General features: G+C 35.7%; 3 protein-coding genes across 3 annotated transcripts; all 3 read right to left on the bottom strand.

The window, feature by feature from the left end:
• Positions 1 to 4,097: 4,097 nt before the first annotated feature.
• On the bottom strand, positions 4,098 to 6,980 carry LOC120359097. Its single transcript, XM_039455412.1, has one exon. The coding sequence runs from the start codon at positions 6,978 to 6,980 to the stop codon at positions 4,098 to 4,100; it is 2,883 nt and encodes a 960-aa protein (XP_039311346.1).
• A 2,692-nt stretch (positions 6,981 to 9,672) lies between these two features.
• LOC113005250 (pre-mRNA-splicing factor CWC22 homolog) lies at positions 9,673 to 10,086 on the bottom strand. Its single transcript, XM_026140539.1, has one exon. The coding sequence runs from the start codon at positions 10,084 to 10,086 to the stop codon at positions 9,673 to 9,675; it is 414 nt and encodes a 137-aa protein (XP_025996324.1).
• Positions 10,087 to 18,129: 8,043 nt separating this feature from the next.
• Positions 18,130 to 19,179, bottom strand: LOC120359203. The gene is made up of 2 exons (XM_039455959.1): positions 18,883 to 19,179; positions 18,130 to 18,443 (listed from the first exon to the last, which is right to left on the bottom strand). The coding sequence occupies exons 1-2, from the start codon at positions 18,977 to 18,979 to the stop codon at positions 18,130 to 18,132; spliced, it is 411 nt and encodes a 136-aa protein (XP_039311893.1). The 5' UTR covers positions 18,980 to 19,179.
• Positions 19,180 to 21,211: the final 2,032 nt, after the last annotated feature.

The following is a 21,211-nucleotide window of genomic DNA, read 5'->3' as shown; positions in this document are numbered from 1 at the left end:
TAGTTTATCATAAGAAATAATATAGGATGAAAAAAAAAGAGTAATATAGGTACTGCACTTTAAAGACAGCGTATTTATTAGCGTATGTATTACCGAATAAATTATTGTTCGCTTAACTATATGAGAATTATTGTATATGACATGAAAATATATATTTCTTACAAAGTCATATAAGTATAATAATCCATATGAGCAATTAGAACACTGCGATTCGCGACGTTCACAAGACAGTTTTGTAAGATAATGCAGCAAATCGACAGATACGAGGTGTGTTCAAAAAGTATCGCGAATTTTGTGTTTTTTCAAAAATTATTTATTTATTCATGAATATCTATTTTGTCCCCTTCAAAGTAATCCCCATGAGATATTATACACTTGTGCCAACGGTTTTTCCAATCTTTGAAGCACTTCAAAAAATCATTTTTTTTTATCTTGTTCAGCTCCTCCTTCGATGCCGTCTTTATCTCGTCAAGCGTAGCGTAACGTCGTCCTTTCATGGGCCTCTTCAGTTTAGGGAACAAGAAAAAGTCACAGGGGGCCAGATCTGGGGAATACGGTGGCTGCGGCATCATTAGTGTGTTGTTTTTGGCCAAAAAGTCGCAATTGAGCAATTGAGCAATTGAGCAATTTTGGTACGAATTTCGCGGCGACCCGTCTCATGCCCAAATCATTGATAAAAATCGAATGGCACGAGCCAATCGATATGTTTAGGTCCTCAGCAACTTCTCTAACGGTGATTCGACGATTGGCCAATACCATTTTCTCCACTTCATTAATTTTTTCGTCTGTTGTTGAAGTGCTCGGGCGTCCGGCACGCTCTTCGTCGTTCACATCTTCTCGGCCTTCTGAGAACATTTTGTACCACCGATAAACGTTGCTTCGGTCCAAGGTAGCTTCTCCGTATGCCACAGTCAACATTCGGAATGCATCCGCGCACTTAATTTCGTTTTTCACACAAAATTTGATACAGGTTCTTTGATCCATTTTTTTGAATAGGTAAAAATCGAAGACGATCCAAAACACGTGCAAGCAAAGCAGCTGTCAACAATTAAGTGAACATTCAAAATGGCCGAGCTTGTCGGCATAAGTGAGAGACATGAGTACCAACATAACGCCACAAAAAGATCGAAATTCGAATATACGTAACCCGAAAATTCAAAATTCGCGATACTTTTTGAACACACCTCGTAGTCCTCGTGCACTCGAGTCGCGAGGTAGGACGGTCAGGGAAGGCACCAGAAATAACTCACTACCTTCGCGTGAGGCACAAAACACGAGCGTATTTATTGAACGTGAGCTAAATAGCTTTACAATAGCTACAATAATTATTCTTGTTGAACGAGGATACCACTTGCTAACCGACCGGAGGCCGGACCGGGGAGAGCCGCTGTACACGTGATACTACACTTTAAGCGCGTGGCACGCGGTATCTTTTCACAATTCCAATTAATTACGGAAGGCGTCCCGTAATCGAACAATTCACTTAACTAATACTGAGAATAATTAGGAAAGAGCGGAGGACACCTTACTGTGGTCCGGAGCTCTCTTACTCGTTTTTATCAAAACTCGAATTCCTCAAATCCCGACTCAAATTTCACGTGCACACTTCTCGCGCTCTCGGTACTCTCTCCCCGATCCTGCTTCCCTTTCCTTCTCATTTGGCGCTCTGCGCCCTCGCTTCCTTTGTGTCCTGCTCTGCTACTATCCACAATCGCTCGCTCGATAACCGCTGTACTTGAGATTCTCTTACAGTTCGGCCATACTGACTGTACCATTCGTCCTCGAATGGACCGCAAGGATCATTAACTTCATAAACAGTTCGTTGTTTCCTATATTTTAACAAATTGTAACTTTTACTTATTCTAAGCGCTTTCGGTTTTTTTCATCTTGTACATTTTTAATAACCGCTAACTTAGCCTATTATCTTAATACTAAAATTTTCTACATTTCCAGTATATCTTTTCCTGCGTACTCAAGTTTTCAATGACTCTCTTACAAGTTTCTTATATTACTCGTATTTCTTTTTTTTTTTTTCTAGTTTGACGCAATTTTACAATATTAGCGCGAATTCTCGCTTACTCTTGTATTCATCGTTCTGTTTATTTATTTATTTGTTATTATTATTATTACTATTATATATATTTTTTTTTTTTTCGTAATTATTTTAGGTTATATACGTTTAGTAATACTACAGTATATAATTTCCTCAATACTTTCTCAATTTGACTTTTAACTCAATACTAATTCCTCAATAATACTTATTCAACAATAACTACTCCTAATTACTTCATTCTTCAATAATAATTAATAATAATTTTAATTTAATATTAGTTAATAAGGATTTTGGTTCGTCGATTTTCGACTCCAACAATCGTGAAATATTGTTTGGTTTACAAAGGGTAATACTCATATGGAGAATTTATAAGAATTTTACACAAATTAATTCTTATTTAATACTGACTATTTGCATGTCTTAACTAAATATGTATAGACGCTTCCTTTTTTTTTTTTTTTTTCTTCAGTTCGCTATAGAGGACATTCAAACGGATTGACGTTGATTACTAGATTGATTGATCATTATTCAGTTTTCTCGTCTTCGCTCTGTGTATCCGAATCGTTAACAGTAGACTGATTACTTTTTTGATTTATTTTTATCCAGGGTTTTAATTTGTCTGGAGACATTATTGTATCAAGGGGTTTTTGCGTAATATTATATCCTGGGACGTCTGTAATAGCATATCTATTTTTATTCAGGACCGCTTTCACTCTGTATGGGCCTTTATATTTAGGTGCTAGCTTAATGTTCGTTCCCGGTTTAAATTGTGTTACGCGTACCAATACTAAGTCTCCTTCTTTGTATTGTGTATTTTTCTTATGTCTTTTGTCGTATTGTTTTTTGTTATATTCTTGTAATTTTCGGTTGACTGAGAATGCAATGTCTCTCGCTTCCTGTCTATCTCTATCAAAGTTTACATCAATTTCTCTCAAATTATCTATTAGTGTGCGTAGAGTTTCATCGTCTTTGCGTCTCTGATGGTAGCCCAATAGCAATTTACTTGGAGTTGAGTTTACGGATTTATTTAGAGTGTTATTGATTACATGTTGTACTAAAGGCAAGTTTTGCTTCCATTCAGTTGCGTCATTAATCACCTTTGCCATTGTAGATTTTAAGAAGCGATTAACTCTCTCAACCTGACCATTGGCCCAGGGCGACGCTACTGCCGTTTTAACGTGTTTAATTTCTTTTCCTGACATAAACTCTTGGAAAGCATTGGATGTAAACGCTGTTCCCCTATCGCTTATAATTCTGTCCGGATCACCAAAGATATTGAACAAAGAATTTAGATATTGAATTACTTCATTTGATCCCGTGGATTTCGTAGGATATAACCACACGAATTTAGTACAGGAATCTATTATTACAAGAATGTGTTTGAAATTCTCGCTACTTTTTTCCAATGGCCCGAAATGATCTATGTGCAACGTTTTGAATGGCAGAATGTCCTTTTCAACTAACTCTAACTCTCCTTCAGGTTTGCCAGCCGACAACGAGTACGACAGACATTTTATACAGTTTTCAATGTATTGTTTGACTTTTAATTTTAAATTAGGAAACCAGTAATGCGATAAAATTCCGTGCGCTGTCTTTTCGTATCCTATATGTCCCATTTCGTCATGATTAATTTTAATTATTGAATTGACCATACTTTCAGGTACTACAAATAAACTATTTTCTCTAAACTTTCTGAATAATAATCCATCAATCAGTGTGAATTTCTTGCTCCCTTTCAATTCTACTATCTCAGCAATTTCTTTTAATTTGGGATCCATTAATTGCTTAAATACTAGTTCATCCTCGGCTGTAATCGCATTGATAGTCTGCGGGTTTCGACTCAAAGAGTCAACATGCGCCATTTTATCCGCGGGACGGTAGACCAGTTCGAATTTATAATTTTGCAAAGCTAACGACCAGCGGGCTATTCTCGGGTTTATATTTACTTTTTTCATCGCTAATGCCAACGAGTTACAGTCGGTTATGACTTTGAACGAGATACCCTGCAAGTAGACGTGGAAACGTTCGATGGCTTTCACAATGGCTAGTGTCTCCAACTCGAAAGAATGATATTTTTTCTCTGCCTCGTTTGTGGCCTTGCTAAAATAGGCAACAGGCGCCATGCATCCAGATACTTGTTTCTGCAAAAGAATTGCTCCAAACCCTTGACAACTAGCAGTAACTCGGTTTCCGCGGTCGGATTATATACTTTAAGGATAGGCGGGGATGCGAGCTCTTTTTTAAGATTTTCAAAGGCTTCTTTGCATTCGTTATTGAACCTGAAAACGGCTTCCTTTTTTACTAGGGCCTGCAACGGTTTGACTTTTAGTGAGTACTCTTTGATGAATCTACGGAAATATCCTGTAAGACCGAGAAACCCTCGAATCTCCCGAACGTTTCCTGGACACGGGAAATTCAAAATAGCTTGTACGTGTCTTTGATTCATAGTAATTCCCTTGGCTGAGATCAAATACCCCAAGTAATCGATTTCTTTAGCCAAGAATAAACATTTACTGTAATTAAGCTCTAATTTATGCCGTTTCAAGATTCCCAGTACTTCGGAAACTATCTTCAAGTTTTCTTCCACCGTGGAAGTTGCTATCAGAATATCATCCATGTATATCAGGATTTTTCCCTCTCGAATTAATGGAGCAAAAATCTGTAGGATTCTTTTTTGGAATTCCGCCGGCGCCTCGGAATAGCCAAAAGGCATTCTCGTGAACTCGAACTGTCCCGACGGGGTTGCGAATGCAAAGTATTTCGTATCGTCTGGATGTACGGCTATTTGGTGAAAACCATCTCGCAGGTCGAGTTTGGAGAAAATAATTTTTCCATAAAGCTGATCGACTTGATCTTCGATAATCGGAAACGGAAACTTCTGCGGGGCTACTCGTTGGTTGAGGGGTCTTAAGTCGATGCACATACGTTTTTTTCCGTTGCGCTTATTTACCAGTATTACACGCTCGCAGTAGGGTGATACGCTAGGTTTAATAATATTACGAGCTAGTAAGTCGTCCGTTATTTCTTTCAATTCCAATCTCTCGTTAACTGACATACGTCGTGGTGCGTACCGGAAAAAGGAACTGTCTTTCAAATGTACCCTGATGCAATAGTCGTCTCGAACGGGTTCGACGACGCTACTATCACACTCGTGGAATACATCCAGCAATTTTTCTCTAGTACAGGAATCTAAAGTTGGATCAAGATTTTCCAAGATAACATCGTCGCGATCTTTATTCTCTGTTACATTTATGCCGAAAATATAATTTATTTCCTTATCCGGTGTTTGAGATTCGAATTCAAAGACTCCCTTATGATAGCATAGACGTAGATTAGACTGGTCGAAAAAATCACGTCCTAACAAAATGTCAAACGCAATCGTACTATCCTTGACAACGAACAAGGCAACATCAAACCAGTGACCCGCCAATTTCTCGAGGCACAATTGGTCGTGTATTTTCCCGCAAAACTCGATAACCGAATTATTCACACCCTTCAAATTCAAGTTTTCTTTAACGCGTAACAATTTGTTTGACCGAAAGGATCCCAAATAAGTCGATTCTCTTATAAGACTCACCGGGCTGCCCGTGTCCACCAGCGCGACAAGCGTTTTACCTTTACAATCTAGCCCTCTCACTTTTATCAACGGAGTTCTTTCCTCGATCACGCAAACGCTGCTATTCGCTGCCTGCTGTTCCATTGAAGGGGTGGTCTGCTCCGGCTCCTCTTCTTCCCGCCGCTCCAGATGATTGATCCTATTGGTTGACGCTTCTGTTCTGCCGATTGGGCAGTTCGGGCTGATGTGTCCTTTCTGTTTGCATCTGTGGCACGTTATATCGACGTGTCGGCACTGCTGGATACTGTGCCCTTTTTGGTAGCATCCCGTGCAAGAAAGAGCACTTGCATTTGAATGCCTTGCACCGGGGCGCCCCTCTCTAGATTCAAATCGCCGCTGAGACACACTATCACCTACGAGCCTTCTAAACCGCTCCATGAATTGCGGCACTGAACTAACTTGCATGTCTACCGCGAACCGGCGTAGTGTTGGGTCTCTCACTCCGTCCGCTAGCATCTCGATCTTTTCGCGCTCCGATAATTGCAAGAACTGCATACGGTCCAGCTTATCTTCCGCATAGTCCACGAATCTCTCCGAGTTTGCCCTCCAAAAACGTCTATTAATCCTAGCGATCGTATCCGTAATGGCCTCTTTCCTCTCGAAGTAATTCCGCAACTGGAAGCTAAAATCTGGCCATGTTACGACTGATTCAGGTGGTTGACGGTGGAGCCAGTTTCGAGCGCGGCCGGCTAGCTGGTTTATAGCCGCCGTGACTAAGACGTCGTCCGTTATTCTGTGCAGTCGCGCAATAGATGCGCAACGCTCGATCCAGCGCTCGACAACCTCGTCATCCTTTCCGGAAAATGTTGGTATCAGTTTCGCCGCGAACTTAATTCGTCCCCAATCATGCGACGAAAACGGACGCTGCTCCGCGCCTTCGCCGGATACCGTTCGCGAAAAAGGATCGCTTGACAGACCCGATAATTGCCGTCTCTCATAATTCGACTGGAGAATTTGCGCCACTGCTTGCGCAATCTCTTGAGTATTGAATGCAGAATTTTCTGCCCGATCGTTGAACCTTGCCGCGCCTCGCCCGGGGCGGAAATATGCTCTATCTTCCACAAGAATTGGTTGGGAACCCGCCGACATAGGTGGATCGTCTGGAATTACGCTATTCGTATCTTCGGTTTCCTTTTCATCTGCCGCATTAGGGCCAGCTACTGTGATTTGCTCTGGCCAACCGTGGCTTTCGTAATAATCTATGAGTCGCTTCATTAACACCGCCCGTGTTCCGCAGGTATCTAATTCTAGCTGCCTGGCGACATCTTTTAAGCCCTCAATATTCAAATTGTCTAGCACCACCCGACTCATGATGCGAGAGATTACTTATCGATTGCGGCTTTAATGGTAATAAGAAAAACGAATAACTTGCATTCGAACACTGATATCGATCGACAAATCCGTACCGTCGGTAATTATCCCTTTTTTTATCGATCACTCCGATACCGTCGGTAATCGTCGTTAGGATTCAAATCCACTATCAAAATGGCGGACCGCACTGCTCCGATTTTCACGCGTCACACATTCCAGGACGAAATTATTTGCACACCGCTTCGGTTCCCTTTATTTGTCCAAGTCTACTTACTTAGCGCGAAACTGGCGTAAATATTGACACCGCTTACCAATGGTCACCCGTCGATGTCTCCCAGTCGCTACCTTCTTTCTTACGTAGTGCCGAAATAATTCCCGCGCCGGTGTTCACGTGATTGCACGTGATGAGCACGTTGAATCACACCGCCGACTTCGTGTTCGATATTCGAAAGTTTCCTGAATTTTGCACTCACTTCACTGGTCTGTGTACTTAAAAGGAGTTCAAAAAGGGAAAAACTTAATCCAATGTTCTTCAGTTTAGTAGTCTTTTATCCAAAGGTGCGAGTTTGACCACTTCTGAAAGGGATTTGCTGTAAGATAATGCAGCAAATCGACAGATAGTCCGCGTGCACTCGAGTCGCGAAGTAGGACGGTCAGGGAAGGCACCAGAATTAATTCACTACCTCCGCGTGAGGCACAAAACGCGAGCGTATTTATTGAACGTGAGCGAAACAGCTTTACAATAGCTACAATAATTATTCTTGTCGAACGAGGATACCACTTGCTAACCGACCGGAGGCCGGACCGGGGAGAGCCGCTGTACACGTGATACTACACTTTAAGCGCGTGGCACGCGGTACCTTTTCACAATTCCAATTAATTACGGAAGGCGTCCCGTAATCGAACAATTCACTTAACTAATACTGAGAATAATTAGGAAAGAGCGGAGGACACCTTACTGTGGTCCGGAGCTCTCTTACTCGTTTTTATCAAAACTCGAATTCCTCAAATCCCGACTCAAATTTCACGTGCACACTTCTCGCGCTCTCGGTACTCTCTCCCCGATCCTGCTTCCCTTTCCTTCTCATTTGGCGCTCTGCGCCCTCGCTTCCTTTGTGTCCTGCTCTGCTACTATCCACAATCGCTCGCTCGATAACCGCTGTACTTGAGATTCTCTTACAGTTTAATGCTTTTCTTTTTCTTTGCCGGCACCTCATCACGACGACGACGAAGAAAAGGAATCTGTTAACGTCGAACCAGACGAGCTAGATTTGTCAGAGCTTCAGAGCTCCTCCTGCTTAGGAGTTAAGACCGGCACACAGCAACTGGCTTTGAATGGGACTTCAAACGTTCTCTCAAATCATCCGTCAAACCACCCAAGCCGATCGACGTGAAGAAGTTGATTGCGAAACGTGTGTCGTCTTCGAGTCGTCTCTGGGAAATAGTCCTTCAAACATCTCTTGCAACGTAATGTCTTTAACTCGTTCATTTAGCTTCGCTAGACTCATGTATTCAGACAGCTCCTGAAACAGAATCTTGATGAATATTCTGTTGGAACTCGTGGTGTTCGCCTCGTTCAGTTTTATGCACGAAAGAACGCTCCACGATATTGAGTCTGTGAACAGTAAATGTGCGAAGAACTTTGACACATTCCGCAATTTGTTGGTGTCAAGACGGTGTATTGTTTGATAGGAATCCCTAAAAATTTGCTCAAATCGCGTCACATATATTTTATTAATTGCGCAAAACCGACCGGTCAAAAAGCCGAAGAACTTCTCATACGTTCGCTTCTCCGCGCAACAGTCCAAAACCATGTGACATAACTCGATCTCCTGCCCAGGTTTAAGTTGCATTTTCAGCAACTTGTGCGCGCACTCTTCAAAAACGTTCGATGAGCTTATAGTCAGATACAGGGTGCGAGAAAAGTTCCGGGACGACGAAATATCTCGAAAACTAAGCATTTTAGGAAAAAGTGTTTCAGACAAAAGTTGTAGGGTTTAAAAAGATCTATTTACTGATCTTATCAGTTTGACCTTGGATGGCGTCGCCAAGGTCAGATCGAAATTACATTAACTTTTTTAAATGGAATACCTAACTTTTTATTGCATATTCTTGTAGCTTATCTCGAGACCTTTCCAAAACATTACAAGAAAGTTTATTTTCGTTGAGTACTTTCCGAGTTGTGAGGCTTGAAAGCTACAGTGTACTGTAGTGTGGGTCCAGCCAGTTAAGGCAAGTGTGGCGTGTGTCCGGCCAGTTAAGGCAAGTGTGGCGTGTGTCCGGCCAGTTAAGGCAAGTGTGGCGTGTGTCCGGCCAGTTAAGGCAAGAGTGGCTGGACCCACACTACAGTACACTAGTTTTCAAGCCTCACAACTCGGAAAGTACTCAACGAAAATAAACTTTCTTGTAATGTTTTGGAAAGGTCTCGAGATAAGCTACAAGAATATGCAATAAAAAGTTAGGTGTTCCATTTAAAAAAGTTAATGTAATTTCGATCTGACCTTGGCGACGCCATCCAAGGTCAAACTGATAAGATCAGTAAATAGATCTTTTTAAACCCTACAACTTTTGTCTGAAACACTTTTTCCTAAAATGCTTAGTTTTCGAGATATTTCGCCGTCCCGGAACTTTTCTCGCACCCTGTATATATCTCGTCGAAGCGCGATCAGATTCGTTTCCGTGTTATCGACTATCACTCCTTCCTTTTCCTCGGTTTGTTCCATGCCACTTTCCTCGTCCGAGCTCTCCTCTTCTCCATCCTCATCGTCGCCTTCCGAGTCATCGACGTCCGAGCCAAGAATTTCTTTACACAGTTGTTTATATTTCTCTTCGGTGGCAAGATAGTGTCGAACTTGAACACGTTTAATATATCTTGCGCGTTTATTTCGTCGTCTAATTTTATCAAATGTGTTATTTGATTTTCCTCCTCCACAAGATCCAGTTCCTCTGGCACGGCCTCGTGATCTTTAAATCCATCTTTCCTGATCTGGAATATAACTTCTATCATATACTGGACTCGCTTGTCTAATTGTCCCGCGTGCAGTATATTCCTCAGCATTTCAAAGATAGCCTCGATACCTCTTCGCGAAAACCCTCTAATTTTCATTCCGCTTTCCTTCAAAAGCGCTATGGCCACTTCGACGGAATCGTCCGTCGGCGTTTCCAACAGCAGAGTCAAGACCTCTATTAAGCTGGACCCCCCACCAGCGAAAATCGAGTTCGTACTAGGTCAAAAATTTAGTGCTTTTTAGGTGCTACTTTAGTACTCTAGTCCGAATTTTGGTGCTCAAACCGTTTAGCAGTAATTAAAAAAAAAAATGGGGGGGGGTGCAGCTTAATGGCAAGCTGGACCCCCCCATAATAAAAAAAATATATACAGTGGTCACAAACACAAAACAAGTACACTAGAATTTAGTGCTAATTTAGTGCTCAAAGAAACCCCTAAAAAAAAATTAAAAATTAATAATTGTTTAAAAAAACATCACTATAAACCCAGCGCAGCATTGCGATCTTGGAGAACAATACTTACAGACCACTAAATTTGTATGTTTTTGGTAGTAAAATAACATGGAAAACGAAAATAATCATAATACAACAAGATCCAAAGTTATTAATATAATAATAATTATTAATTCCTGTCCGATAGTGCAAAAAATCAGTTATCAGATCGTCGAATTTGACGCTTGTAAAAATTATATACTAAAATGTTATTTAGACATCGAAGTATCAAAATATATCAATTTTAAATCAAGTGCTCACTGCAAATTGCTGAAAAATAAATTGTTTATGTGCGGAAAGCACGCGCCGCGCTCTAACTTTACTCTTCTGATCCACAGAGAATTTGGTGCTCGTAAAAATCTTATATCAAAATGTTCCTTAGACATCGTAGTATAATAATAAATTAATTGCGACTTTGGTGCTCGATGCCAACTGCTGAAAAATAAATTGTTTATGCGCGGAGAGCGCGCGCCGCGCACTAACTTTACTCTCCAGATCGTCAGAAAATTTGGTGCTCGTAAAAATCTTATATCAAAGTGTTCCTTAGACATCGTAGTATAATAATAAATTAATTGCGATTTTGGTGCTCGATGTCAACTGCTGAAAAATAAATTGTTTATGCGCGGAGAGCGCGCGCCGCGTACTAACTTCACTCTCCAGATCGTCAGAAAATTTGGTGCTCGTAAAAATCTTATATCAAAGTGTTCCTTAGACATCGTAGTATAATAATAAATTATTTGCGACTTTAGTGCTCGATGCCAACTGCTGAAAAATAAATTGTTTATGCGCGGAGAGCGCGCGCCGCGCACTAACTTTACTCTCCAGATCGTCAGAAAATTTGGTGCTTGTAAAAATCTTATATCAAAGTGTTCCTTAGACATCGTAGTATAATAATAAATTAATTGCGACTTTGGTGCTCGATGCCAACTGCTGAAAAATAAGTTGTTTATGCGCGGAGAGCACGCGCCGCGCACTAACTTTATTCTTCTGATCCACAGAGTATTTAGTACTCGTGAAAATTATATACTAAAATGTTCCTTTGACATCATAATGTCGAGATGAAACAATTTCGGGATTTAGTGCTATCTGCAAACTGTTATAGTGCAGTGGTGAAACAGTGTCACATATATGTGTTTGCGTATGATTATGACCTTATTATGTGTTATAAGAATATGTGCTAGAACGAAATTGTGCTCGTATATTTCTGTGTGATGTGTTATATAAATGCCCAATATTTCTGTGTTTGTCATCGATCTATTTCCTCGCATGGTACAAACGGTTTTTGGGCCATTTTACATCTGGCCAATTATCTTGTCATTTTTTTTTTACGCCACGGCGTTGCACTTTTTAAATCTTTTATCAACCTTTCTATTCTTAACAATAAAAGTAAGTAAATGGGCTTTTAACGAACAGTTTGAAGATATAGGAATCAATACATTTTTATTTCGAAAGGGAAAGTATACATGAATATCCACTTTATATTCTTTTAAACTGCCAGATCTAATATATGTGAAATTATGAAATCTATCATCAGTGTACTTATTAAAATACCAATAATAAAATCAATAAATTGTTAGTTAAAAATATTAATACGTTTAATATTTTTGGAGCGGCATTTTGGTGTTAAATAAAATGTAAGCACACAAAATGTTAAACACATTAATACTGTTAACTAATAATTTATTGTTAACTAATACTTTACTAGTATTTTAAGTTTACTGATCATGGATTTTATAAATTCACATAAATTAAATCTGGTTGTTATTTATGTATCTTTTCTTTTCCGAAGTAAACATGTATTGATTTCTGTACTGTTTAATCTGTTCGTTAAAGTCACGTTTATTTACCTTTATTGTTATTTGCTTACACAAACTTGAGATTGGTACATTGTTTCGTATATACTCTCTCTATTTTTCTTTCGCTTTCCTTGTGAAATTTGAATTTTGACCTTTAGTTTGTCAGTCATTTCGCGACCGTAGTGGAGACAAGATAAGCGAAGACAAAAGCATAAGTAAGTTCGACATTAATGGTTTTCAATAATTTTTCATTATGCGTACATCGTACAGCGTACATCGTTTTATTGTGAACATTTTATAATTCTAGAAAAAATCGAAGATAGAAAGCCGTATAATGGAGCAGTCTAATTTTACTGGAAATGGAATGCAAGGTAATATAATTTCTTATAATACCGTACTCAAAAGAATTGCTTATTTCTACTATCCTGGATATCTCGAATCTGTTCATTTTTTCGCCTATTTTAAATGGTTCAAAAAATTTATAAAAATTTAAGTACATACTTTCTGTTTCCTAAAATAAATTAAACTTTAATTTTAGAAAATAATAAAATATTGCATATAATTTAATAATCCATTGAACTTTTGAGAAACTTGTACGAGACAGAATCAGTCCGACATGAAATATCCAGGATAGTTGTGAAAGGATTAATATATTTAATACTAATGTTGAAAACTAATTTTAGTAACGCGTTTTAATTTTTTTCTAATTTTAATAAAACTTTAGGTGTGCGTGTGTGTATGCATATGTGTATATTATGTGTGTGTAAATGTGTTAAAATTCTACATATAAAACGAGCAAATAAAATTTAAAATTATTACAGAACATTTACACACACATACATACATACATACATACATACATATATATATATATATATATATATATATATATATAAACAAACGCACACAAAAAAAAGTTTAAATAAATAAGTAAAAAAAAATATATATATATATATGTTCTGTTATATTTTTAAATTTATTTGCTCGTTTTATATATTCTAGAATTTCGATCAAAACGACGCCCCGGAAGAGCTGCGTTACAGCGTTCTCGAGCAAAATGTAAAGAAAGACGCCAATTAAAACATCTTACAGATATGGAACAGCCACTACAGCGGCAATTAGAACAGTTGCAACTGGAGCAGCAACAGCAACAGCAACTGCAACAGCAGCAGCAAATCCTGCAGCAGCCTCAGCTGCAACAGCGGCATCAACTGCAACAGCAGCCGCAGCAGCAACCGCATCAGCAGCCCCAGTTGCAACAGCAGCAGCAACTGCAACAACAGCAGCAGCAGCAGCCGCATCAGCAGCAGCCGCGTCAGCAGCAGCAACTGCAACAACAGCAGCAACCGCAACAACAGCAGCAACCGCAACAACAGCCTCAGCTGCAACAGCAGCAGCAGCCACAACTGGCCGAACAATATCGATATCGTGGACGAGGTGTCCATCGTGGACGTGGTCGTGGTCGTGGTCGTGGCCGTGGCCGTGGCCGTGGTCGCGGTCGTGGCCAAAATGTAATTATTTACCAAAAATATGCTACTTTTCATTTTTATTAATTTTATTTTTATTATATTTCTTTGCTTTTGATTCCACGTTTTATTGTAATAAATTTTGTAGTTTTCATTTTCATTTTGTATTTTTTTTTAAATATGTCTAATTTTTGATAATAATTTATTTTTAAATAATATTTTGTAAAATTAAAGTAATATTTTTGCATGCGTGGAATACATGTAATAATTTAATAAATATATTCTTTTTATATCAATTTAAATCTTAATTGTATCTTGATCCAATCTTAGGCTTAATTGACAGAATCCTTACCCTCTCACTTCCTGCTTTCTAACAAAAATTGTGACTGAGTTATTAATAGATGAAAAGAAGGTATTATGGCTACTGTGGACATTACAGTTACCTGTATTGTCTCCGTTAAGTGATGAATTCTAACAATTGCTTATGAAGTTATTCGTTTAGTAGTCCGCCGTTTTTTAGTGATGCTAATATGCCAATACATAATAATTAACATTTGTTATAAAGCATTTTTACTTTTGAGCACTTCTAAACTTTTTCAAGGTATACTTTTAACTTTTAATTACACATACTTCTTTATTATTCTTAAACTTGAGTGTATTATCACACAAATGTACGTACATTTGTGTATTTTTTTGATATTTAAGTTTTCACTTGGCTGTACACATTTTGAGTTATACAATGTTAAAATAATAACATGGAATTTTGTTAATATTATTTTTTAAGCGAAATTTTTATATCAGAATATTTCTTTGATAAATTGATAGTCATTTTAAAAGACGCTGTTCAGAAACATTAGAGACATTATTTTATGCTTGTTGTTTAATGTTAAACAGAGAAAATGATATTTCTAATGAAATTTCTAATGGTATTTCTAAAGTTTCTGAATGTAGGAAAATTCTAAACGATGAAAAATTAAAAATATATAATTTTGTAACAAAGTATTGTGTTTCTTCTAAACTAAACTAATATTTTTTTAAAACAATTAGTCAAAGATTAAGGCTCACTTAAATAAATTAAAGATGAGGAAAAATGAGCTTGAGAGCCACGCGAGATGTCAGGTGCGAATAAATAAATAACAGCATAAATCCAATGATAAACGTTTCGACCTTTAATGTCGGTCATCCTCAGTATAAAAGTCTATGAGAACAAAATAATCGCAATAATTATAATAATGTTACAAAATTTTTTTCGAAACAAACGAAAAAAGACAAATTTAATCTAGTTACCAAAAAATTAGAAATTGTGATGAGCCGCGATGTACATCCTCTATCCTCGTAACATAATAAACAACCTCAAGGAGCATGTGCCGAGACAAGAGCTTCGAAAAATCAACATGACTTGATTTGCTGATTAAATTAAAGAATAATATTAAGGAATGAATATTAAACTTGTAACCAACAACAATACGAATTTAGTAATTAAAAATAATTAACAGGAGATTAAAATTAAGAAATAAATAATAAAATAAATATTGTAAATAAATAATTAAGTACATGTGAAAAAAAGTAGGAAACTGTACAAGTCAAGAGATGTAAAATAGTAAATAAGAAATAATACTCGAAACAAAGAATTGTATACTAAATACCTCTAGGCACCAAAACTCGTGTCACAGTAATCTGAGGAAAGATGTTACATCTTGGAAGGAATAAGTACAAATAATAAGAACCGAACGAGTGAGATGGCCTCGGCGGACCGCACGAAAAGAGTACAAAGAGGAGGGATGATAAACCTAAGAAAATAATTATCCATTAAATTTTATTTTTGCCATGATTCATTGTAGACTCAAACACCTTTTTTATAGAGATGACAGTTGTGTTATGGATAAACATGTGAGAAGATTTTTTACGATTCCTTACATTGAGTCGGTATCAGAGAAATTCTCGTCTTTCTCATGTCAGTTTGATTGCAGTGTGGCGTTCACGATCCCTTCTAAATTGAATAAATTTATAACCACCGGTAAAGACCACATAGAGCGTCTTTCTTGTAATGACGTGGTCTATAAAATCAATTGTAAAGACTGCGATTCTTCTTACGTGGGACAGACTAAGCGTCAGCTAAAAACAAGAGTAAGCGAACATAAAGCGGATATTAGAAAGGCCAGTTCTCCTTCGGTTATTTCGTCACATCGTATTTCTGAAAACCACGATTTTGATTGGGAGAACGTCGAAATTTTAGACAAAGAGCCTTCTTACGTTAAAAGATCTATATCCGAGATGTTACACATCAAAAATCAATCGCATGGACTCAACAAACAAAGTGATACCGAACTCCTCTCGGATGCGTATCTTCCTATTCTCGAACGTATTCCCCCTTCTTAGGTTTATCATCCCTCCTCTTTGTACTCTTTTCGTGCGGTCCGCCGAGGCCATCTCACTCGTTCGGTTCTTATTATTTGTACCTATTCCTTCCAAGATGTAACATCTTTCCTCAGATTACTGTGACACGAGTTTTGGTGCCTAGAGGTATTTAGTATACAATTCTTTGTTTCGAGTATTATTTCTTATTTACTATTTTACATCTCTTGACTTGTACAGTTTCCTACTTTTTTTCACATGTACTTAATTATTTATTTACAATATTTATTTTATTATTTATTTCTTAATTTTAATCTCCTGTTAATTATTTTTAATTACTAAATTCGTATTGTTGTTGGTTACAAGTTTAATATTCATTCCTTAATATTATTCTTTAATTTAATCAGCAAATCAAGTCATGTTGATTTTTCGAAGCTCTTGTCTCGGCACATGCTCCTTGAGGTTGTTTATTATGTTACGAGGATAGAGGATGTACATCGCGGCTCATCACAATTTCTAATTTTTTGGTAACTAGATTAAATTTGTCTTTTTTCGTTTGTTTCGAAAAAAATTTTGTAACATTATTATAATTATTGCGATTATTTTGTTCTCATAGACTTTTATACTGAGGATGACCGACATTAAAGGTTGAAACGTTTATCATTGGATTTATGCTGTTATTTATTTATTCGCACCTGACATCTTGCGTGGCTCTCAAGCTCATTTTTCCTCATCTTTAATATTTTTTTATTATTTTTATGGCTAGCTATATTACAACCGCTTTTTTTCTCCCACCGATTATGCAGTGCATTAGATTTTTTATAAATCACATCTTAAATAATAACTGTTTTATTACTTTGAATCTAGAATCTGTCAAACGACACTTTGACGAATCTAATCGTTCAAGCTTCAATGTGTATATATATATAATTTAACATAGGATTACAATAACTCATAATTGCAAGATATATATACATAATCTAATCGTTCAAGCTTCAATGTATATATATATATATATAATTTAACATAGGATTACAATAACTCATAATTGCAAGATATTATCTATCAATAGAAAGAATAATGGTAAGGTGGTGTTAATAATAAAATGTTCATAAACAGATATACTTATTTATTTGTACTTTATTTTACTGTTATATACAGAATTGTGTGTGTGTGTGTGTGTGTGTGTGTGTATATAAAATATATACAGATACAAATCTATACAAAATAAGCAAGTAAATGGCAGTTCACGCTCCTATACAGTCATCGCGCGAACGCTTATATATATTAAGCATCTGTAGAAGATTGCTGATCATTTTGTATATTACTGAGTGATTCAGCACTCTTATCTAGAACTCTTTTAATTATAAATGTTACTACAGTTCTCTCTTCTCTATACAATTATGATTTACATAGTAGTAACAATTGCAGTTCACGACATGAATTTCACTTGTGAGTATTACGCGAACGCTAATTTATAAAAAATGATAAAAACAGAAATAAGGTAATAACTAATGCAGTTCACAAATTCACAAGATCATTCCGCAAACGCATGTTTTTATTGTATTACAAATATATACAATATATACTGCTGTATACTTGCTATATAATCAATCGTTCACGCTCTCATATGATCATTGCGCAAACGCATTTTAACATAATACATACTTCTTAAAAATTCTAATATAATACATAATTTTCAAAGTTATTATACTATATATGACTTTTTAAAAAAAGAAAAAAATTTTTTTAATTGTAAATAAATTCTTGAAAATATTAATGTTTTTATTGTATTACAAATATATACAATATATATTGCTGTATACTTGCTATATACTTGCTATATGATCAATCGTTCACGCTCTCATATGATCATTGCGCGAACGCATTTTAACATAATATATAATTCTTAAAAATTCCAATATAATACATAATTTTTGAAGTTATTATACTATATATGACTTTTTAAAAAAAGAAAAAAATTTTTTTAATTGTCAATAAATTCTTGAAAATATTAATGTTCTTTTTATGAAATTACTGTGCAATATATAAAATAATATGTGGACTAGAAATATAATTATCATTTAAAATTTGTTCTGCATCTTTACAATCGTCATATTTTATCCATTTACCACGTCGGTAACTAATGGCAGTGTAGTGACCAATATCTTGAATGTCCGTTGAATGTCTAGTTTGTTTTGCAGGTGATTTAAAATTAATTAATCCAGCGAGTTTATATTCGTCCATCATGAAAGAAAATTTAATTTTTTTTGGTATATGTTTAAATTGAACAGCATACTGTTCTCCATCACCAGAAGTGGAATAAGTTTCTATTAAGATATATTGTCCTGAAAATTAAACAAAATCAATTTTATTTAATATTTTTACATAATGTAAAATCAATAATATAAAATATAATTAAAAAGATCACTAAACATTTTACATGCTTTTTGATAAAGACTTTATGAAAACTTAAGACTGACAAACAAATAAAATTTTTATTATTAACTGTAAGTTTAAAATGTAATAAGTGGTAATTTTTACTTGTTTATAATTTCATTAATTTAAAAATCACTTATTTTAAATCTATTATTTGATAAAAAATTGCATTGCAAATTGAAACTTTGCGCCATATACATACAATAATTTTTACATTTTTAATAAGCAGCGATAAATTCCAAATAATAAAATAAATATCTTGATTGTAATGTCTTTTGGAATATTATTGAATAACTTGAAAAATTTGTAATGTATTACTTATTACTAAAATAATCACAATATACGTACCTATGTTAGAAATTATCGTGCTCTTCAATCCATCACAATTCGATTGAATACAAGAACGAAATCCTTGAATTATAACGTCCTTTTCGATTTCATTCATATTATTTTCTAATAATGTTTCCAGTTGGACTTGCACTAATGGCAACGTTTTGAATCTCTCAGGGCATCCTTTTTCACATTTGGATATTTCCTTAAACGATGGGTATTTCTGAAATAAATTTCTGCACAAAAAGCCAATCGATACTTCACAATTAATAAGAATACAATTATTTGGCAATTCTTTGCTTGTAAATAAATCTTTTAAAATTATCGCACGAAGTCTATACGATGATTTTTTTATACCATAAGATACCATTTCTTTAATTAATTCACAAAATTTAAAATCTAATACATTATGTACAAAAAGTTTGATAGTCTCTGTATCAAAATAAGCAGCAATAAATAATTGTAAAATGCTATCAAATGCACAGGTATTTGTTAATAAATAATTATTCTTTTCAATTTTAACGGGTTTTAAAGACATATTATTCCCATTTTTTATTATTGGTATCTTATGTATATTAGTATCTAATAAAAATTCATTTTGTATACTATCCTTTTGCAAGTATCTTCCTTTAGGTTTGTCTACTGTAGCCAATCCTCGCCAATCTTCAACTTCTTTCGTTGCAATTATATCTTGAACATTATTTATATTGTGGCAGTCTATGCATATTCGTTACTGTCCGTATCCTTCTTCTCCAACTGGTATAGAGCATCCATCCAGAGCATGTACAAACTTTTTGCACACATAACATGTGTGTCCACCAGTCGGTTCGTGCCCGTTTTCACAAGCTGGACATTTTTTCTTATTTCTCAAATTATTTTCACTAACAATTTCGTTATCATTTTGTATTGAACAATTATTTTCTTCTGCAATTTTCTCTCTTAAATCAAGATCTTGAGTGTTTTGAGTATTTACGTGTGCTATTTTTAAACGACCGCTCATGTAATTCACATGCTTTGTCACAAATTCATCTGCACGCATAGGTGTTCTTTCTGCGTTTAACATAATATTTTTTATTATATTAAAATCACTTTCTACGGAAGCACTGCTGGCAGGTATTCTACCATATCCAAAGTTATCTCGACAACGCAAGACCATAAAGGTAACAATTTAACATCTTTCATAACATAATCAGCTAATTTCGGTAAATAATGAGCATTTTCTCTGTCTCCCTCATTATCAGCCAGTAAAACTTTGACTCTATCATTTATATTTTGTGCCCAATGACTCCACTTATTAAATTTGTTTTCTTCTTCATCTTCTACATCATTATAATTTTTAATATTATCAGAGTCAATATTTTCTGAATATTGTGTAAAAAGATTTTTCATTTTCATTTTATATTCTTCACATATTGTTCTTTTATTTTCTCTTGTGTTACCTTCTGTTTCGCTTTGAGTAATAATTAAAATCCCTTTTAATACTTCAGCTGCACTCTCAATATTTCGACATAAAATTAATTGTCCTAATATATGTAAATAAAATTGTTTTATACGTGGTCGTAAATCCTTTAAAAAGGATGAATATTTTTTTATAAAGTGTGCTACATCGATACGTATGTAGCAAGCTGGTAAATTATCTTCTTTACAAGCGTCTGCATATTCGTCAAGCGTAGAACAATTAGTAAAACTTCGTATAGCTGCTGTTAATAATGCACGTGAAAAATCACATACAACTTCACGTGGTCGTGGTGCACCGGATCGTATCCATTCAATCAGCCAATAATGTATAGCATTTGTATTGTGACTTTCGGATAACATCTGTGTTACCGGAAAAAGACCACTTTTATCGGAATTAACGACACAATTATATAAAAATATATGTCCTGTCTTTGATTTATCAGGCCTTTTCATTTTTTTAATAATACTTCCCGTTGCGTCAATATAAATACAAGATGTCTGGTCTAATGTATATGTTCTATATACATCCAATTGATAATTAGACCAATAATGTACAAAGAATGGATTCAAGCCGATATTATGAATAATATTCCTTGGATAATGGACCTAATTTCATAATTTCTAAAGCTTTTATTGGATTCTTATCAAAATAATTTTTTTCTTTAATCTCATGTTTGGCAACTCGTAAAACATTTGCATCAAATAAATGAGGAGGTTCAATATTATCTTGGCTGTGCATTAACTTTTCTGCCATTTCAACTCGATATTTCATTACACTTTTCCCTTCTAATTCATTCACAATAGCTTGTCTAATAGGATTTCTTAAATATCGTTTTCCACAACGCCTTTCTTTTTCTCCTTCAATAAACTTACATTTTATTACTGTTAT

This window comes from Solenopsis invicta, chromosome 12, assembly GCF_016802725.1.
Source record: "Solenopsis invicta isolate M01_SB chromosome 12, UNIL_Sinv_3.0, whole genome shotgun sequence".
In the NCBI taxonomy this organism is placed as follows: domain Eukaryota; kingdom Metazoa; phylum Arthropoda; class Insecta; order Hymenoptera; family Formicidae; genus Solenopsis; species Solenopsis invicta.
This window is presented reverse-complemented; position numbering and strand designations above follow the sequence as displayed.

What these genes read in the sequence shown, in the direction of transcription:
- LOC120359097 (XM_039455412.1), bottom strand. Translation starts at nt 6,980, where the DNA reads ATGAGTCGGGTGGTGCTAGACAATTTGAATATTGAGGGCTTAAAAGAT.
- LOC120359203 (XM_039455959.1), bottom strand. Translation starts at nt 18,979, where the DNA reads ATGAATGAAATCGAAAAGGACGTTATAATTCAAGGATTTCGTTCTTGT. An exon ending in CACGATAATTTCTAACATAG is followed by an intron (nt 18,444 to 18,882) that starts GTACGTATATTG and finishes TTTAATTTTCAG; the next exon opens with GACAATATATCTTAATAGAA.
- LOC113005250 (XM_026140539.1), bottom strand. Translation starts at nt 10,086, where the DNA reads ATGAAAATTAGAGGGTTTTCGCGAAGAGGTATCGAGGCTATCTTTGAA.